The sequence below is a fragment of the Dufourea novaeangliae genome, unplaced genomic scaffold (genome assembly GCF_001272555.1).
Source record: "Dufourea novaeangliae isolate 0120121106 unplaced genomic scaffold, ASM127255v1 scaffold65, whole genome shotgun sequence".
NCBI classification, from domain to species: Eukaryota; Metazoa; Arthropoda; class Insecta; order Hymenoptera; family Halictidae; genus Dufourea; species Dufourea novaeangliae.
Window position 1 is genome coordinate 5031242 of NW_015373961.1, and position 20179 is coordinate 5051420.

A 20179-nucleotide genomic window follows, 5' to 3' on the forward strand; every position below is an offset into this window, starting at 1 on the left:
CTTTTTTCTTCGACACCCGAGGCGTCGGTGGTGAGACGCGCCCGCGAAAAATGGTCGCGCGCGCGTTCAGGTACTTCATTAATATTTCATTTCGTTGCTTATCGTTACCGCGGAGCCGCGCGGCTCGACGCTGAGGCCAGCCCCGAGGGCATCGTTACTCCCTCCGAGCAAGCATACAAGGCGGGACGAAAAGGTAGAGAGCGAGGAAGGGCCACGGGGAAAAGAAGGGAAGGCAAATATAGAGCCGGTGAAACGACGAGGAGGAGGCAAGGGGGAGGGGGTGAGCCATAGTGCACTTTATTACATCGAAAGACGTGAGAGACCTTTGCCCCTCCCCCCAACCCCCCACCGGAGAAACAAGGGCAAACTTTCCGCGCTCGTAATCGGAATCCTTGTTACAATCTCCTGTAAAATGACGAACTCACCCTTATCCGTCTCTACGCCGTGTTCTTCCGTTGCACCTTTCGAAACGTGTTGTCTCTGGCGCGCATCGTGAGAACGAACATTGATTGGGTTATATGGATCTTCTGTTTCGTAGATTGACTGCGGTGTCAATTGTATTGTTACGACGCCATGAAAAGTCATTCTGTATGTCTTTTATTGAAAGGGTGAAACGATATTTATGATCTAACTGAAGAGAAATTGAAGCAGTTGTTAGGAGAAGATTGATTAAAAAGTTTGATGAAGGAGAGTCTTCGAGGGCGGACCTTTTTCGCATCTCTTATATTAATTATGTTGTATAATGTTTTTGTGAATAAATAGTTTAGTTAGTGTTGCAATTTTAAATCTTAGAAATAAAATGTCGTGCGTCGCAACTCCTCGATGCAACAGTATGTAGGCTGTATAATTTTGAAATGTTTTTCAAATATTATTACACAGGGTGTTAGGATACTGGTGTCAGAAAAATTAAGGAGCGATTGTACATGTTAAAATAAAACGAAAGTCAAGAATGAAGAAATTGTCCTGGAGGCTTCGTTTTTGAGTTGTCAATAGTTAAAAATATGGGCCAGAACGCCTGAAGTCAGGCACTCCGTGTATAAGCGGTAAGCATAGGGCGCGACAATGCCGGTACGCACACTGACATTGGGAGAAAAGAGAATAAATTTTTACTGCGTTTTCAAAAGGTGTTGTGTAACAGCTGCACTGGACTATCTTCTTGCGACACTTCATGAAAAAGTACACACGCGAATCTTTGCACGATATAATTTTTTACAAAAAAATAAATGATTCAATTTGTATACGTGATAAACAGACTGCGGATTTTTATGTAAAACAACACTTTCTAAAGTAATCCATGAGGAAAGGAACAAATGTGTGACTTTCTTTCTCCTCTTAAATATCATATTGACCCATTAACGCCACCCCTTAAATCGTAATTTCAAAATTATGAAACTGATATATACATTGTACTTTGTTATTTTAAAGATGAAAATATCGATATTAAATCAACCTATATTTGTAACTTTTTAATTGATTTTTAATCTTTTAACGCCAAAACCCCTCTTCCGGGGGAAAAAATTATTCCTTGCGATTAGTTAACTCAACAATTGTCTCAGTACCTGCATCACATCTGTATTTTTACAAGTCTCCTGGAAATATGATTTTCTAAATGTGACGCATACATCACACTATGAGTTAAAGGGCCAGAATAAAACAGAAACCTCATTGCATCTGATGAGAGTTTTGTCTTCTGTTGTACTTTACAGAGTCCTATATACCCTATAAATTACGCCTAAACAATACCACCCAAAACACCACCCACTCTCAACCAAACATTACTATCTCCCATCCTGCTCTCGTCCTATACAACAATAATTAATTTCCCGAAACAAACACTACTCTACTGATGCCCTCCGATCGCAAAGGTCCCCGAAGAAGGACCATAAGAAAAGGTGCATACAGAATGAAGCAGGATTCTGAATGTGTGATGCGGTATACATATAACCTCGGGGCACCGTGGTGGATCCCTCCCTTTCCCGCGCCCTCGCCCTTCACCGATTCCGCGGAGCGAGTGACGGTGGGCGGGAGGGGCGGGGGGTGGGGGTTGCAGAGGACGCCTCACGAGGCTCGCCGCTATCTCTTCTCGTTTCCGCGCCCGCAGCGGAACGACCGTTGCTCTGCCTCGCTTCGTGGTGGGATACACCTCCGCGTCTGCCCGCGGGGCAAACTTCCACACAGATGGGGGCCGGCGGAGTAGGGGGGCGGTGCGTGGAGGGGAGGGGCGGGTAGGGCCTTCTTCTTCTTCTACGCTGCATGATTCCGCGCCTCCGCCCCCGGGGCTAACCGAAACGGCTCTTACGCGTGTATACGTGAGCACACGTACCAACGTAACCGGCATCTGGCCTGCAGGCGCCCTCGGCAAGGTGTACCTCTTCTTCATCGTCATCCTATTCCTCTTTTCTTCGTTCTTCGACCGTGTGGCTCTTCGTATTCTTCTAGATAATTCCGCGGCTCTTGCCGTTACAGTTGTAAGTCCGGGGAGGGTGAACGTCGAGCTAGTCGCGATTTATCGGGACGATTGTGGAGTGTGGAGAAAGAATTGACTTTCTATTGAATGGCCTTCCTATTGAGTTGCCTAATCAGAGATTTCAGGCTTTCATGACCCGGCATCGTACAGTCGTTACTGTTGAGGTTTTCGGGTGTAAGTCATGGCTTTGTGGAATTATTTTCATAACTTTATCAGAGGATCGAAAGACACATTGGTGTGTCTGGTTGTGCTCCACTAATACACTGAAGCTTGCTTATATTCCGGTTCATCGTTTACCAATGAGATGACATTTTTAATTGGTCTGATGGAATGTAATTAATTAATTGGACTGAATATTTAAAGTACTGTTAAGAGGGAGCTCCTGATTAAGTTCAGGTGGTGGTTTGTATCCCTCTTGATGTTGTTAGGATGTTCTATTGTCTGCAACTTTTCTCCCTATTTTTTAGGAAAGTATCCTTTGGTTTTTGCTATAACTTTAGTCTCATTGAAGAGTATTTTGTGTCCTATTGTCTTCGGAAATTCTGCAAGAACTGATTGAATATAACCCAATCTGGCGCAACGCTTTCGTTCCTTCCGTATGGATTCTGAAGTGGTTCATCGATCAAGAATTTTTTAGTTATTAGCTAAATCAATGGTGAATTGTACATGGTTGAAATAATTAAAATTGGGGCTGGTGTGTAGTTAGAAGGCGATTTGATGTGGTGCAACGGTGGTTGTTAGTGGAGGGGTGCGGATAACATGGGATCAGTGGCCCCCATTTGTATTCAGTGTTTGGGGGAAGATTATATGACCCTCTTACCGCGGTCATTAGCGGACATTGATCGAAGAAAATTGGTACTAACTTTATTTAGCTAGAGGGTAGTAATTGAATGTGATAGGTAGCGTGTAGATACTTATTAGTGTTTCATGAAAACTCATATATGTGAAGGCCTAAGTGGATTGTGACTCTGATTGATACAATGTGATGGCACAGGTTTAACTACAGCGGGCCCAAATTGGGTCTCTATAACCAAGAATATTTTTATCCTGTCAACGTTAATGTAAGCGATAAGGTTTCGATGCACAGCGATACTGAACCTCCGTTAAACTAAACAGTTCTATAAGTGATGCTTTGCTGGAGTCTTCATGAGATTAACAATGTACCCTATTTGCTGAGTTTTTTTTAATAAACTGTGAAAGGATTAATACTTGTTCTTTCGATTCCATGTGTGTTCGACTATAGTATACTTCCCATGATTTTCACAGGAAAATCACTATGGTGGTAATACTACTACGTCTCTCAGATCAGACCTTGATACACTGTCTACATTCTTCAGCAACGAAGCAGTTCCAGAAGCCAAATATTATGTTAGGATCCACGAGAATCAGCCTGCGACAACCAGCAGGTATGATTCCATCCATAGGAACCACAAGGTGTCCACGAATTCACCTTGTCCGTGGCAATAAAAAAAAAACGGGTCCCCGATTAGATTCCCATCGTATTATTTCCATGTCTCTTTTTTTTCTTCTTCTCTTAATCCCACGAAGAGAGCAACGTTTATTTCGTTACTTTTTTTCGGGACGATCCTGGGTGTCGCGTCACTAGCGTTAGCGTGTCTCTATATTTAATGTCACATGTTCGGCGTGTATCGCCGCGGGCAAGGTGTCTCTTTCTCGTTTCTTCTTTATTTCCTCCTCGGTTGAGACGTGAACGGGCTAGGCGCGTTCCAACGTTCAAAGACGCACGACCACGCTAGTTTTTCTGCCGTTGGTTACTATTTGTTTACACGCGAGCACAGATTATAACATTAATTCCCATCGATGAATGCGTCACTGTCTCCCGGTTCTATGTATATCCCCATAGTTTGGCTCAGATGGTCGACGATAGGAGCCCCGCGGGATTCTACACTCTTTCTCCCCGCTCGCTCACGATTCTTCGAGTGGACCCTCCGGGGCTAACCAACACAGGCACGGAATCCTTGTGCGTGAGCATTCATGCACCATCCGAGCGTCCTGCCTCCCTGCCTGCATTGCCCCCGGCCATTGCTGCCCCCTTCCATCTATTTCTTATATCTTCCTGCTTCTCTTTATTTTCTTCTCGTCCTTCCTAGATTTTTCTGCTCGTTTCTACCTTGTCTACCGAGGTCCGCGCCAGATCTGACAGTTAAATTTTATACTACGTAGTTAAGTAAGCTTAATTTGATAATAATTGTGTGTGTTAATTTGACGATAAGAGTAATTTATGAATGAAGTTGAAAATGTTGTCAATGAGGAATTAGGAAGGTTAGATCGGAGAAATGTACATAATTATTGTATTATATATGCATAGTGTTGTCATACCTTAGATTCAGGTGTGTACAGGTGAAGATGGTAGCTGTATCGGATTGATTCGAATTAGTCTGCGTAGGATTCCCTAGGATTTCTTACGTTTTTCTTCGTTTTCTTATATTTTCCTATGTTTTTCTATGTCCCTTAGGTTTTCTAATGTTTTCCGATGGATTTCTAATGTTTCCTTTTTTCTTACGTTTCCCTACGTTTTTTTTATGGATTTCCTATTGATTTCTTATGGATTTTCTGCGGATCTTCTATGAATATTCTATAAACTTCCTATGAATTTCTTATGGATTTCCTATGGATTTCCCATGTATTTCTTCCCTATGTTTTTATTTTTATTTTTTCATCCGATTTAATAAACGTGTTTGTTGCCATTTTGTTTAACCCAAAAGAACTACAGGACTGCTCTTAACAGATGTAGATCAGCAGCGTGCTTGTACGCATTGTTTTTCAACACTACGTGTTCCTTTTACCTTACTCATGGAATTTGTTTATCAGTCGTTACTCCTTTACAAACTATTGTAAAATATAGCTGATTAGGTATTAAATAAAGGTGATTATCTTAAGTACCAAAGCGATAATTGCACTCGACTACACTCGTGATTCGCTGATTGTTTGTCACAGATACGAGGGATCAGCGACTTTATTATCAGAGAAAATACATTCAATATCACGATAAAGTGCTTTCAGATATGGTATCTGATTCCCGTCGGAGTAAGAATTTCCATTCGTGAATGAGTAACGACCGATAAATCGCGGGATTTCCTGTCCGGTGGAAAGGTCCAGTAATAAATACCAATCAGTTGAACACACATATTTTACTATAAATACTTTTTCTACTTGTTACCATCTAACATTTACGCACACTCGCACACTCGCTCTACGTCTAAATAAATCTACAAAGCCGTGCACCGTTAAGGATTCACGGGAAACCGCGTGTGTAAGGAACGTGTTTCGTACGTTTGCGCTAGAGATGTGGAAACTATTAGACTCAAAGCGATCGTTTAATGTTCTTTCTCTTATTCGCTGCGGAAATACGTGACCACTTTAAATGATGGTATTATTCGTACGTACTTTGAAATTTACTATTTGAAAGCACTGTGAAGCCATACATTAGTGTCGACCACACAAAATTTTTCAATCAAAACCATACACACAATTCAATCGAAAATTTCTGGGCCATTGTTAAAAGGAACCATAAAAAAAACTGTTAAAATGAAATCAGAATATATACAACAGAAAGATCAATTCATATTCGACATCAGAGTAAAGGTATTGAAATGAACTGTAAAAGGCAGTAATTAAACGATAATTAAAGATGAAGGATAGCAGGTTAAAAGCTAAATACACGTTAACAAAGTGTAAATACATAAAACGTTGTTCCGAAGCAAGGTCTTACTACTTGTCGTTCAGTTTGAGTCTTAGAATACGCACACCTTTCTATTTATCGTCGACGAGTCCTGGCGTCTGTGATTAGTGATGGGTAAACAAACTCTTCAAATATATTTAGACTCCCTGATGAGATGTTCAAAGAGTTCAGACAATATTTAATCATTTCAAACAGTTCAAACAATTGAACTCTGTTTGAATATCGTGCATTTCAAAGCGTCCAAATATGTTTGAACTGTTTGAACATTATGCGTTTGAAATTGTCCATGTGCGTTTGAACTGTTTGAACATTATGTGTTTGAAATTGTCCATGTGCGTTTGAACTGTTTGAACATTATGTGTTTGAAATTGTCTATGTGCGTGGGAACTGTTTGAACATTATGTGTTTGACATTGTCCATGTGCGTTTGAACTGTTTGAACATCTTGCGGTTGAAAATGTCCAAAATCTGTTTGAATTGTGTAAACATCTTGTGTTTGAAATTATTTAAGTATCATTAAACATCGTGTGTTTGGAAATATCCAAATATGTTTAAACATATTGTGTTTGACATTGTCCAACTATGTTTGAACACCATATGTTTGAACGTATTGTGTTTGGAATTGTTCAAATATGTTCGAACATCATATGTTTGAAAATGTCCAAATATGTTTGAATGTATTGTGCTTGGAAATGACCAAGTATGGTTGAACTGTTTGAACATCTTGCGTCTGAAAATATTCAAAATATGTTTGAACTGTGTGAACATCTTGTGTTCGAAGTTATTCAAGTATGTTTGAACACTGTGTCTTTGAAAATATTTAAATATGTTTGAACATATTGTGTTTAGAATTGTTCCAATATGTTCGAACATCATATCTTTGAAAATGTCCAAATATGTTTGAATGTATTGTGTTTGGAATTGGCCAGGTATGGTTGAACTGTTTGAACGTCTTGCGTCTGAAAATGTCCAAAATATGTTTGAATTGTGTGAACATCTTGTGTTCGAAATTATTCAAGTATGTTTGAACACTGTGTGTTTGAAAAAATTTAAATATGTTTGAACATATTGTGTTTAGAATTGTTCAAATATGTTCGAACATCATATGTTTGAACATGTCCAAATATGCTTTAACATCTTGTGTTTCAAAATGTCCAAACATGTTCGGGCTTTTTGTTCACGGACCCATCACTATCTGAGTGAGTCCTTATGGCTGTTGTAATTATGTTGCGGTGCATTTGATTTTTCTGACACGGCACGCACGCCGCCCGAGACCTCTCCGAGGCATGTACCGTTATAATTGTAGAACCAATTAAGTCGCTTCTTTATCTTGCTACCAACAGACGCAGCACGACTCGGCCTCCAGTGATTACACGCAACATCGGGAACGAGAAAACGGTGCACACAAATGGAGTAATGCACACTATGTCGCAAATAATTGCTTACATTAACGCCACGATTCGCAAGTTGAACGGCTTATCTACTCTCTTGTCTGTTCTTATCTCACTTACGCAACTAGCGTGCAACAAACTTGATCGGACGGACAATCGACAACGTTTTGTTGGAGACTCTGAGCGCAGGTGTCCAGGCATTCGCCACCGAAATGGCGACAGTGGGTTCTGTAGTCTGATTTCACTGTGAACACAAACCGTGACATTTTTAAACGGCGATTGGAGCTACGGATGAATTGGTAAATCAGTGAATATTGGTGAACAGGATGTGGAACATATTTTTGAGGTCTGTTTAGTGTCAATATCTGTAATGTCATGTTAAGAGCTTTACGCATGGAAATTTTTAGTAGAATGTAGAATGATAATTGGTCTATCTTGTCTATTTGTAATAGTTGATGGTCCTCCTTATTCAAATATATTAGAAATTATTTTTTTTTAGTTCAAATATGAGTGTTGAATAGATTTTTAAGGCCTGCCGAGTATAAATATCTGTAATCTAATGTTAAGAATTTTGAATATGGTAATTTTAGTGGAAAGTTAACTGGTGACTTTCCTCTATTTATAATTGTTGACGGTACTCCTTATTCGAATTTGTTAGAATTTATTTTTTTTTTTTTAGTTCAAATATCAGTATGGAACAGATTTGGAAGGTTTTGTTGAGGTATATATCTATAATGTCGTGTTGAGAACTTTGAGCATGGGAATTTTTAGTAGAATATAGAATGGTAACTGGTCTATTTTCCTTGTTGATAATTGTTGATGGTACTTTGTATTCAACACTTAGAATTTGTTTATTTTTTTTTAGTTCAAATACGTTTTTGGAACAGCTTTTTAGGGTTTGTTTCGCGCAAATAACTGTGATGTAATGTTGAGTGCTTAGAGTATAGAAATTTTTAGTAGAATGTAGACTGGTAACTGATCTGTCTTTCTTATTTAGAATCGTTGATGATACTTCTTATTCAACTCTTTTACAATTTATTTATTATTTTAGTTTAAATATGTTCAAAATAAATCAAGGTTTTACTTCCATACTTATAAAAAGTGCTCATTAGATTGCAAATCTTACGTGTTTATCAAATATACGATCATTTACAGTTCAGTGTATTAGAAAGTATAATAAAATCCAACAAAGTTTCCATATCGTTTGAAACCTGACAGAATCCCATATAAAATAAACATAATTCTATTTAACATTAGTTTCTACAAATTACTTCATTAAAATATTTATTTACATAAACTTCTTCAAGTTCAATGACTATAAACAAATGCAGCAAAATTTATAGGCATCAAACTCTCTGTGAAAATCCGTGTTTCAGATGTGATTTACGTTGAATTCGCAAATTTTCAAGCAATAGTATAGCGGAAGTAGTTTGAGGAATCGACGAGACGTTAATGCCGTAGCGACACGCGTCGTGAAAGTGTGGACAGTGACGCATGGAATTAACTCGTCAGGTCGTTTCGTTCGAAATTCACGCCGCGCAAAAGTGAATCCCGGGCGAGTGTTGGAGTCGATTTGGCACAGTAGAAATTACGTTGTTGCGTGTGTGACGTACCGGGCGAGCGTGAAATTGGCCGTATACAGTGCTAACGCGCGCGCGGTTACGTTATCGTTACCCGCCTCATAATTGCCATCGGTCTTGTGTACTTTGCGGCGTGACATGAATGAACGGAAAGCGTGGCATATCAATGAGAGAGTGGGCAATCAATAAAGAACGCGTGTAAACAACGAGAAAAAGTGCAAAATGTCACAGAGAACGAACGAACGTTTTCGAATTGTTGGTTCCCAAGAGGTTCTTATTTGACTTTGTACAAATTGCTAGAAACTAGTAATAATTTGTAGTAGTACTTACATTAAATCACTCACGAGCGAGATTTTATGTTTTTATTGATGTTGTGAACGATGTTTGGAAAGAAAAAATTGTTTGTGGATTTTATAGAACTCACCTACGCTGCAACACGTGTCACTCGATTGTGGACACGTTCCACCAACGATCGAGTCATCGCATTTCTCTGGATCGAGACAGTTCTCCTGAGGGCATATTGTCGTCCCGGTTACGTATTCTGAAAATAGACAGTCGATGTTTGCAATAGCTCAACTTTTAAATGTTTCATGGACATTCGGATGACCTTTAGGAATGATACTGGCTATTATGACTCACACCTTATTTACATTTATTACTGATAGTACGAATTGAAGTAACTACCCCTTCAGGGACAGACAATTGCACACAGTATCACTGTTTGATTGCTTCTTTTAACTGCCAGATAGTGTCATTATTCGACTGGTTAGCAAGTGTGAAATGGGTTTTGTAATTCTTGAACATTGTTTTAGTAATATCACAAAGGCGAAAATCAAACATAATCCCTGACACAGCCCTCACGTCACACAACTACTTGAGGAATACAATCACTTTTGTACACCACACAAATCTTTACTCTAAACTCTAATTACTTTAAAACATCGCAATACAAACTGAGCCCCCCCCCCCCCCAATGACCTATATAGTAATTAAAGCGACGTAAGAAAAAGAGATTCGTGACAATCATTTTAGTACAAGTCAGTTAAGGCTGGTCTTAATATTTTATCTAGCTGCAAGTATAATTTTTAAATTTATCCTCTACTGTCTATCGTGATAAAATTATTTTCTATCATCTATATTAGACTACAGACGTACCATAGGATTTAAATTTAGTCGAGCAGTATAATTAACCCTGTTGTTCTCCTCATTTATACTTCACATTAATACAAATTATTGACAAACATTGAAATGATTTGTTCTTAAGAAATGGGAAATAAACACAAAGTGGGCGTAAAAATTAAGTACGTTAGATACTATAAACAAATATTTAAAAACATAATACGTACTCAAATATAATCTTCATTTCGAGTCGTATTGACTCTAGGAAAAGGGCAGGGTTAAGAAAAAAGCCAAAGAGAATACGAATTAACTATTCAACAGCATAATAATATTCAGAGAGGCAAATTCAAAACGTTTATCATACAAAATGTTCAATTCATAATGTATTTTCATAGAATCTAACGTTGTTATTTAATATCTATTACTGCTTCCAAAATTTCAGTCCATATCATAAAATGTTCAATTCATAATGTATTTTCATAGAATGTAACGTTGTTATTTAATATCTATTACTGCTTCCAAAATTTCAGTCCATATCATAAAATGTTCAATTCATAATGTATTTTCATAGAATGTAACGTTATTTAATATCTACTATTGCTTCCAAAATTTCATTCCATATCATAAAATGTTCCTTCTCAGTTTCCACGTTTCGTTTCAATACATTTCGAAATAATCCCGTAAACTGCAAATTCTATATATACGAATGTTTTATGTATTCCATGGCTGCTCGTCTGTCGCTCTTTTCAATGCTCGAATGTAACAGGATTGACTCGAAAAGTCATCTTCGACGCGCGACTGCGTTTTCCGCGATCTACGTAAAAAGTTTCGGAGCGATGCACGTCGGTATTCCGGTTGGTTCGATGGGAAAAAGAGAGAACGGTTCAGACGGGACCGCCGAGGCGCAACATTTCAATTTCCTATCACGCTCTTGTGCCGCGGCGAAGAAAGCCATTCAGTGTTCGAACGATCAAAGGGGAGCCCTTAGTTCTTTTCGGTTTTGCATGCAGTTCCGTCGCGAATTTCGTAATGGAAGCTAAATACTAACCAACAAAGACCCCCTGGGAGGTTTGGAAAATGGGCTGAGGGTGAAATTCCTGATACGCAGTCTTTGATTTCTATTGTTTCTATTCTTCTATTCTATTGTTCTATTGATTCTATTCTTTTTTGTTTGAATTTTTTTTTGTTGAAATCGAGACTACTTGGTGAATATATCAACAGTAAATTAATATTCTCTCGAATGAAGTAGAATCTCTTTCCATTCTGTTATTTATAGATTAATCCTTGGATTTTTATATAGAAAACTGCTTGAGATAAAATCTGATTAGCTTGAAAGCCTTGTACGTGACGACGTGTCGTAAAATTGAAGGACACTTGTATAGTTTTTCAGAAATAGATTCTTGTACAGTTGGTCTGTGAATTTTTAACACTTTCTGTGTCTATACTTTGCAATATACATTCAGGTATAGCTTTAGTTTTATAAAAATACGTTAAACGGTTCCAATTTATCCTGTTTTCCGAGCAATTTCGAATAAAAAGCTTTTTAATAAAGAACTTTTTAAAAACGTATTAAATTGTATAATACATCAATATCTCCAGTATATAAAACAGTACAGTATAATATAGTCTAACGTAAACTATATAATAAATAAATAAAGTCTCACCTGAAAACTCACAAAAGCACCATAATAATTTCAGTAATTCTAAAATACGAAATCTGAATTCATTTCGACGAGTTTAGTGGTTCTGGTGTTAATAATAATAATAAAAATCATTTTCCTTTTTCGACAGTGTCGTGAAATATGTACGAATCGTTGGATGTTGAATGCTTACCGGTCGAAGGCAGAAGGGTGGCCACGAGGGCGACGAGGACAACAGACAGGCAGAGCTTCATGTCGCTGTTGACGGTCGTGGTTATACGCGTGCCTCTTTGACAGTCGACGATTCAATGCTCTCACTTTCCCGGGTGCTGGCATTATATAAACGTAAGCGACCGGTGTTACGCGGGGACACGCACACGCGCGCGCCGCCGTTTCGTCGCCGTGCATTTCATTATCTCTCTGGGTCCCGAACTACGAACACATTGTTGGGTCCTTTGAGCGGTTCGATCGATCGTCCGGTGATTTCCGGAGTGGAACAAGGACGTTCGTGCTTCACCACGGTCTGCAAGTGGTCCAACATCAAAATTTAGCAGTTCGAACGATTACAAAGAAATTTCTTTTATTTTCCAAAAACAAACTCCTATCAGATGATGTTAAAAGAATAATATTATTTATGAGTTCCTTAGAGATTGTTCATCAATAGTTTGGGTAGTACAAACAGGTACTTGTTTGAGAAATTTAACCTGAAACACGAAGATTTTAAAGTTTGGCTATTATCGTGATGTGTTTGGATTAAAGAATTGTTCATTAACTTTTTGGAAGATGTAAGGAAATATGAAAGATTTACCTTCGGAGTGTACGTTTCGTGTTTTTACATGTGCAGACATTTTTATTTGTAAAAACGCAGTTTAAGGAATGGTTTGAAACAGAGAGAAAAATAAAAGAAATGTCCTGAAATTGATAAAAATTTGTGCAATTGTTTATATGTATGTAAATAAAGTTATAAGTGTACGAGTTGATAAATGATTCTGGACCATTGCGCGGTCGGGTAAATACCCGGCGACGTGTATCGCTTGTTGATCGTGTTTACGCACGGATTAATGTTCAATCGATGACCCGAGTACAATGTCAACTGTATTTTGTTTGGATTATCTATACTTCCACAGAGGTTTTTCCGTGGGAAATGGTTCGACGGGTTCGTAATGGCGAAGCGGCCATTTTCTCGCTGGGATGTTCGAGATTGAGGCTTCCCTTCCGTAATTTCTTTATAGATTTACAGATTCTCATGAAGAATTATTTTTGTAAAATTTAATATATAGCATGTATTTTAGGAATTGTGTCGAAAAGAAATGGGTGTGTACGAAGATTAAGGGGTCATGCTCAGTCAGGAGTACGAAAAAAGAGTGTTCTTTGGGAATGTTTTTCTCAGCAACTATAAGACCTTTTTCAAAAAATGTGCTTGTGTTTCAAAGATTGCAGTTTATAGATTATAAGGTAATTTTTTTATTTAAAAAAATTTATTAGTAAATAAACGGTGAGCGATCTCCCGGATGTCTCTTCACAAAAAGTGGTCTGCCGTGATCACTGTAATTTCGTAACGGTTCATCTGAAATTGAAAATTCAGTAAGATTTATATAATGGAAGAACCAATCTTGTCCTTGAACGTGGGATTTTTCGAAATATTGATTAGGAACAAAATAGCGGACGTTTTCCTGAAAAAGTGTGATTTTCACCTAAACAATCACTCGTTTCTGGTCAATTAAAAAAAGAGTATGGAACGAACAACAGAATCCTTCGTTCAAGGACGAGTTTTTCTGATTTGAAATTAGGCGCAAAAGACTTCATGTAAATCGACACAGTAGTTTTCGAGAAATATTGATCACCGATTTGAAAAATGTAGTTTCGAGAAAAACGTGTTTAAAGTTTCAAGTCAAGCTTACACTTATATAAAATGTTCATTTTTTAACGCCTGTAATTCTGTCATTTTTAATTCGATTACCTTGAAACTTGCAAAGAATATTCTCGAGATGTACTTAAAGAAAATGTAGAAAGTGAAAAATCGATTTTTCGAAAATTTCTGCCTGAGCACGACCCCTTAATTCATTTTGCAGAATGTCATTTTAAATTCTCGTTAGAAGGATTAAAGTAATTAAGGTTATTCCGGATCAGTAGTCCCATCGCTGAATCTTCTTTTTTATCTTGCCCTTCGAACCCATAAAATCGCCATCAATTTTCCAGCCATGTCTCTATGATCGAACCGGATCCATGCACTTCGCCTAGGGAAAACCTCGTCTCGACGGGAAGCAATGTTATCCGAATTGTGCCGATAAAAGGTTCAACCGATGATTTATGAGCGGTCGACGATTTTAATGGAACCACCTCGAGGAGTTGGCCGGGAACGATTGTTCTGGGCCAGCCTTTTAAAATGTCGAGACCGTAAGAACGGAACGAGCAGAAAACTTTCGTTCGAGGACACCACTTTGTAGTCATTGGAGTAGCCACTTCCGTATCGTTTGTCTTTCTGATACGCGTTTAAGTGACTTTGGCCATTTGAGGATTGGATTCGGTCATTTGTGGTTGTTTGGTAGTGTTCTTCAAGTTTGCAGATATTTTCCTTTTTTTTGTAAATGTTTCTTTCGATGATGCAGGGGACAGCAGTGACAGTCATGTTCGTCTTAGAAGAATTCAGAAAAGAAAAATGGCGGACGATCTTTGTAGCTTATAATTATCATATACACTAACCTGAGTTGGGCATAATTTAATTCGAATAATAGACAATGAAAAACAGCAGTAATTTAAGATTATAATCCTGGCTTTCAAACAGTTAATAAAATTAAATAATTGTTCGCCAAGTGTATACTTGTTTGAGACGAAATATTGGTTTATTATAAAAATTGGAATTTTCACGTTAATCAATTAAAAATGGCGAAATACTTTTTATCTTTCATTCGTTATTTGGAATTATTTAGATAATGAATTTGCTCATTTTTGACACTTACATTATAGTGGATACCTAGAATATTCGCCTATATTCACATTTTTTAAATTCTTTGATTATATTAGAAAACTTTCTGTAACTAGGTCTATTCTCAATAGCAACGAGATTTCAAATAATGATTCTTTACTGCTGTATATCCTTTGTCTTCCAAATATATTCATTGTAAATGAACAGAGTATGCAGATACTGTTTGTATTTCTTATGTAAATGTTATATAATATTTATAAGCTTTTAAATAAAAAGTTTTTCATATATTGTTTACCGTAGTATTAAGAGCAGTAGATACATATATGTTTCTTTTCGGGCTTATTGTCTCACCTTGTATATGTACCACTGCGTACAACATAAGTGATCCTATTTTGCTTTGAATTCTGTCTTTAACTGTCTAAAATTTTACTATCTAAATGAAGAAAAGAAGATATGATTTGTTAGACTCAATTTCATTAATTAAGTAACAAAATTTGTAGCTTCTTTCATCATGATTATAAATTCTTACAGTGTTGTAATTCTCTTCACACTTTGAACAACTGAAAGGCATTGTAATGGACACCATTTCGGTCACAGCTCGATAAATATTATATTTAATTAGTAACAGGTGTAACTTTTTTTGCAAATCCCCTAAGGGCACTTAACACGGTTGTCTTATCATCTTCCCAACAGTCAAGTATTTTCCCTACCAAACAAACAGATAATATACTCCGATGACCTTGATGTTTTACGATACCATTTATGCACCACTGACGGGGAATTTTCCAGGGATAGACACTTTTTTCCTGACATGTTTGGTAAGCAAATCTCATCGACTTGGATGCTCGTCACCTTCTAGGAAAGAATACTACCACGAATTCTTCGAAGTAAACATTGTGACTATATTTTAGCAAATATAAAGAAGTAACAGATTATATGAGATTTTCCTCGTATTGTGTGGATCAACTTATCGTTTAAAGTTTAAGAGACGAAACCAAATTACTAGATGTATTTATGGATCTATCATTGAACTGTTCACTTATTGTTACGTCACGGACCTTCTAGGATATCCTCGCAATTTTTCTCTGTAGTAAACATTGCGTATCTAATAAGATTAATTAATTTGAATAAAATTTATGTAATGCATTACTCTGATTGTGGTTTCATAGTTTCTTTTATCGGTAGCAGGTACTCTTATAGGTCTTCCGACACAATAGATATATAAAATAATAAAACTATTTCCCTTCTTCAATTTTTTAATCATACCTGATAATATTCGCCAACATGTTTTTAATTTCAGGTCACTGGTTGAAATCTTGTTGATAGAGAAAACGTTTATCAAAGTTACGACCCTCTTGCACCGGTCAGTAACCTGTCCTACCATCGTGTATTTCCTAACTGATACCAGATAAACCATTGTTTTCATTTTATCACTATAATTTACCGCCACACAGGAGATTATTCGTTTATCCTGCGTTAATTGTTGCAAGTTTCCCTCAACTAGTTCCATTTCTGGAACGAGGCGACCAAACGACGATATAAATGCAAAATACACACTGCGATTATTATATAACTTTTCAGTGTTTTCACACAGTATGTTTAGTGTCCTTGTTATACAAGTACAGAATAGATTTCTAACTCTCATGCAATATAATTTAGGTGGAATAAGATGTTATTTAAGCTTGAGGAGACTTAATGCTTCCACGTTTGTTCATGAATTATTTATGAAGATATTTCCAATGAATATAAACTATATGCATCACTATACTATTATATTATTACATACTGGCATTTATGCAACATAATCTTACACTAGTAGAATAAATTTAAAATAGAATGAATGTAACAGATATTATAATTTATTTTTAAATATCTGAAAAATTATACCATTCATAATTAATCTTTTATTTCAGGCTAGGTTTGATACTAGCCTGTATTTTGCTGATCGTCACGCATTACACAGTTTCCTTTATTTCTTTAAGTCGTACTACTATCAGTATTATTCATGTATCATTGATCCTGTTTTCCACAATTACAGATTTGTAACAGTCTATCCATCGGTGACATATTTCCTTTTCCATGTACCCAACGGTGAACACGATTAAAGACATCACGTTCAGTTAAAAATAACTAAGAAAAACAACATAGTCAGTGTCAGAAAGGAATACTCAGTACTTTATTGTTAATCATTCGAACGTATACTTGAATCCATCTTAAGAATTACAGAAAGGTGCGTGCAGAGGGGAACGTTTGAACGCTTGGACTCTCTTTGGCACTTAACCAAGAACGAACAATAAACACGTTCTCAACAATTGTCCATCCTCATGTGTGTTAATTCCAAACGCGTGGCGGTTTACAATAACAACATCTGTCCAACGAAAAGAAGAAAAAAAAAAGAAACGAAAATTTGTTCCCCTTTCTCTCTCATCGTTGCGTTCAAACGTTCGTTCGCGGTCTTGGGAATTCGAGTTAACGGCGTGGCCTAAGACTCGCGTCGATTCCTCTCGAAGCATAACAGTTAACGTCGCTACGCCCCCCGGGGTGGATCACTGGCCCTTAATCGTGGATCAAAGAGGAAGAGGAGCGTGGATATCCAGACATAGGATCGCGTTTGCCCGCGTCTACTTTGCCCGCTAAAAAGATTGTAGCTGAGATCTCTTTTTTCTCCTCGAACGTAAAAAGAAAAGGAATACAATGGAACGATATAAGTACTTTCGCTACTGAGATGGGCTTCCGAATGTACAAGTCTTCGCGTCGAAATTTTCACGAACAGCTGGCGGTCGACTTATTTTTTACTCGCTTTTGGGGGCGAATGATTTCGACCTCGAATCAGACTCCGATCACATTGAAATCGGTCGAACCTAGGTCTAAACGGAACATATACGAAAAGGCAACACGTAATGTTTATGCGACTCGAGGCTGAGTGACTTCGTGAACAATACAGTAAATCCTCGATAAGTGATCCAATGCTCCTTGGCACTGACAAGGAGAGGTCCCCAGGTGTAACGTTGACTTTTTAATGAGGTTTACCACTGTGATAGAGCTTGGAATGCTCAAACTAATTATATTTATTTCAGTCACAAATGGGTATTAGTTTATGAAATACTAGCTTCTTTCCCACGGCTTCGCTCGCGTGGAGTTCGGGATTTGGCCAAAATATTTTCTAAACAAACTTTTTAAATTGGATTGTAAATGAGAAAATAAAAAGGAAATAATAAATCTATATAATATTATATTGTTAAATTGATCCCCGTTTATTCGGACACCTTTTCGCCCCCTAGAGATGGAATTTCAAAAAATCCTGAAATTACATTTCAAGCATTTGTATAAGTATCATTTTGAACAAATACAGAACAAGTAGATTTTTAAAGTAAAAAACGGTAGGATACCTCTCGGGACTAAGAGATAGTAAAGATTCCCAGAAAATACATATTACCCCTCTTCAGCCCTTTACTGGTTGAATTCCGAAAAATCCTCTCTTAGTTGCTCTACTCTCCTCTCTTTAGATGCTTACGTTCTAAGGGAAAGCAACCCCTAAAAGTTCATCCTAGGTTCAGCGGTTTGGGCTGTCCGTTGATATGTCAGTCAGGACTTTTCCTTTTATATACAGGGTGAATGTTGTCCGACCCGGAAATGGGGCACTCGGGGGGTGAATTGGAACAAATTTATCCTTAGCAACAATGTAATCTAAGGCTTCGTTATCGAGATATTAACGAAAAACCCCGACCAATCAGAGCGTTGGATACAAATCGCAGCGCGTAGCCACCGCTAGCGCGGGAACTCGGCTGGCAAACTCGCGCTCTGATTGGTCGGGGTTTTTCGTTAATATCTCGGAAATGAAGCCTCAGATCACATTGTTGCTAAGGAAAAACTTGTTCCAATTCAACCCCCGAGTGCCCCCTTTCCGGGTCGGACAACATTTTTGTTACACCCTGTATATAGAGATTTAATGTACAGCGCCGAGAAGGCTTCAAACACTCATCCAGGATTTACTGTAGTTCGAGTTGAGGGACGATCGAGTCTCTTGTAAGAGCACCAGCCATCGCGAAAAGTTTCCTCTGTGATCGTCTAGCGCCGATATCTAGGATACGTATGTACAAGTGGAGGAGAGACTTGTCAGCGTGCCTCGACGTCGTTGCATACGCGTCGCCTGGTGTCCAGGTTTACTGTACACGATAGCACTTCTGTAGGAATTGAAGGACCGAACTGACTAGAAAATATCGGAGGCGGACACACGTCTTTCACCGTGGCGAAATGTCACTGGTGTGGAGAGCGTGAACACGTGTTTCATGCCGTGTGTTCTCGTGTGTGTCTTGTTTCATGGACGACGAATTCGGGATCTGGGATCAAGAGCAGCAGCAGTAGCAATCATTCAATGTTTTCGCTTTGGAGTTAGCGAGTAGAGTTCATCCGCGCGAAACCGCTGCCTTGTGCTCGAAACTCGACCCGGCTCGTGTCCAACACATGCACTAAAAACTAACGATTGTACACTTCCGAATAGTTCGACTCGAAAGATCGACTTCCTCGACGTTGCGAGGGAAGATTCTCCGTACGCTTTTTATTTTGGTATCACAGTTAAGTGGGATCGTTTATGCACCGGGCCGATAGTCCACGATCAGGTTCTTCAGGAACGTGTAAATGTCTTTGAATGTGGGTCTCGAGGCCTCGTCCCTTCGCCAGCACGAGCACATCAGTCTGTAGACCTCGTCGGGACACATCGTCGGGCGCGGAAGATATACCTTAAATGAGAAAATATTTCAGTATTTATGAACCAACGGTGTAGTGACTTATGAATATAAATTAGTTGTAGGTAAAAGGAAGTTTATTCTTATATGAAAATAGCAAATAAAATTTGGAGTAATTCAGGCTCGAAGGTACTCCATTAGACTTGCGGTGAGTCGAAAAATCGAAAGGATATTGTGGGATCGGGAACTCCATACCCAACAAAAGAGCAAATAACATCTTGGGAAAATAGGAGGGTTCCGTGGAGTAGTGGACAGAGTCGCTGCTTTCGGCGCCGGGGGTCGTGAGTTCGAATCCCGCTTGGGCCCTCTCATTTTTCCAACTCTCCTACAATATCCATTCAGGACTACGTGATATTAATTGAAGCAACTTAGTTTGCAGAGATTTAAATTGGGGTAAACTAGGTCAGAAATACTCGGGTTGGATCAATCCAAGGCCAAGAGGCTCGAATCAGAATCACTTAGGATCCAAGGACCAAATTTGAGACCTCCCAGGCTCAAAGACCAAGATTTCTCTGACCCAAAGATTCAAGTCTGGAACTCGTCAGGCCTTAAGCACTTATACTTCAGACCTTCCAGACCTAAGGAGTGAAAGCTAAGACTCATTACATT

At 38.3% G+C, this 20179-nt stretch overlaps 2 protein-coding genes across 2 annotated transcripts in view; both read right to left on the minus strand.

The window, feature by feature from the left end:
• Positions 1-7676: 7676 nt before the first annotated feature.
• On the minus strand, positions 7677-12235 carry LOC107186492. The gene is made up of 4 exons (XM_015574354.1): positions 12185-12235; positions 12093-12153; positions 9565-9681; positions 7677-7804 (listed from the first exon to the last, which is right to left on the minus strand). The coding sequence occupies exons 1-4, from the start codon at positions 12233-12235 to the stop codon at positions 7677-7679; spliced, it is 357 nt and encodes a 118-aa protein (XP_015429840.1).
• Positions 12236-19414: 7179 nt separating this feature from the next.
• The window catches only part of LOC107186570 (discoidin domain-containing receptor 2-like), a 121979-nt gene continuing 121214 nt past the window's right edge, over positions 19415-20179 (minus strand). The window contains exon 16 of the mRNA XM_015574465.1: positions 19415-19564. Coding sequence (XP_015429951.1) covers positions 19415-19564 — 150 coding nt within the window. The remainder of the gene's footprint in view (positions 19565-20179) is intronic.

Bases quoted from the DNA above. Each gene is read 5' to 3' on its own strand.
- LOC107186492 (XM_015574354.1), bottom strand. From the start codon at position 12,235: ATGCCAGCACCCGGGAAAGTGAGAGCATTGAATCGTCGACTGTCAAAG. The intron at 9,682-12,092 runs GTAAGCATTCAA...GTCTATTTTCAG, and splicing joins CACCCTTCTGCCTTCGACCG to AATACGTAACCGGGACGACA. The intron at 7,805-9,564 runs GTGAGTTCTATA...TTGTGTTCACAG, and splicing joins TGACACGTGTTGCAGCGTAG to TGAAATCAGACTACAGAACC.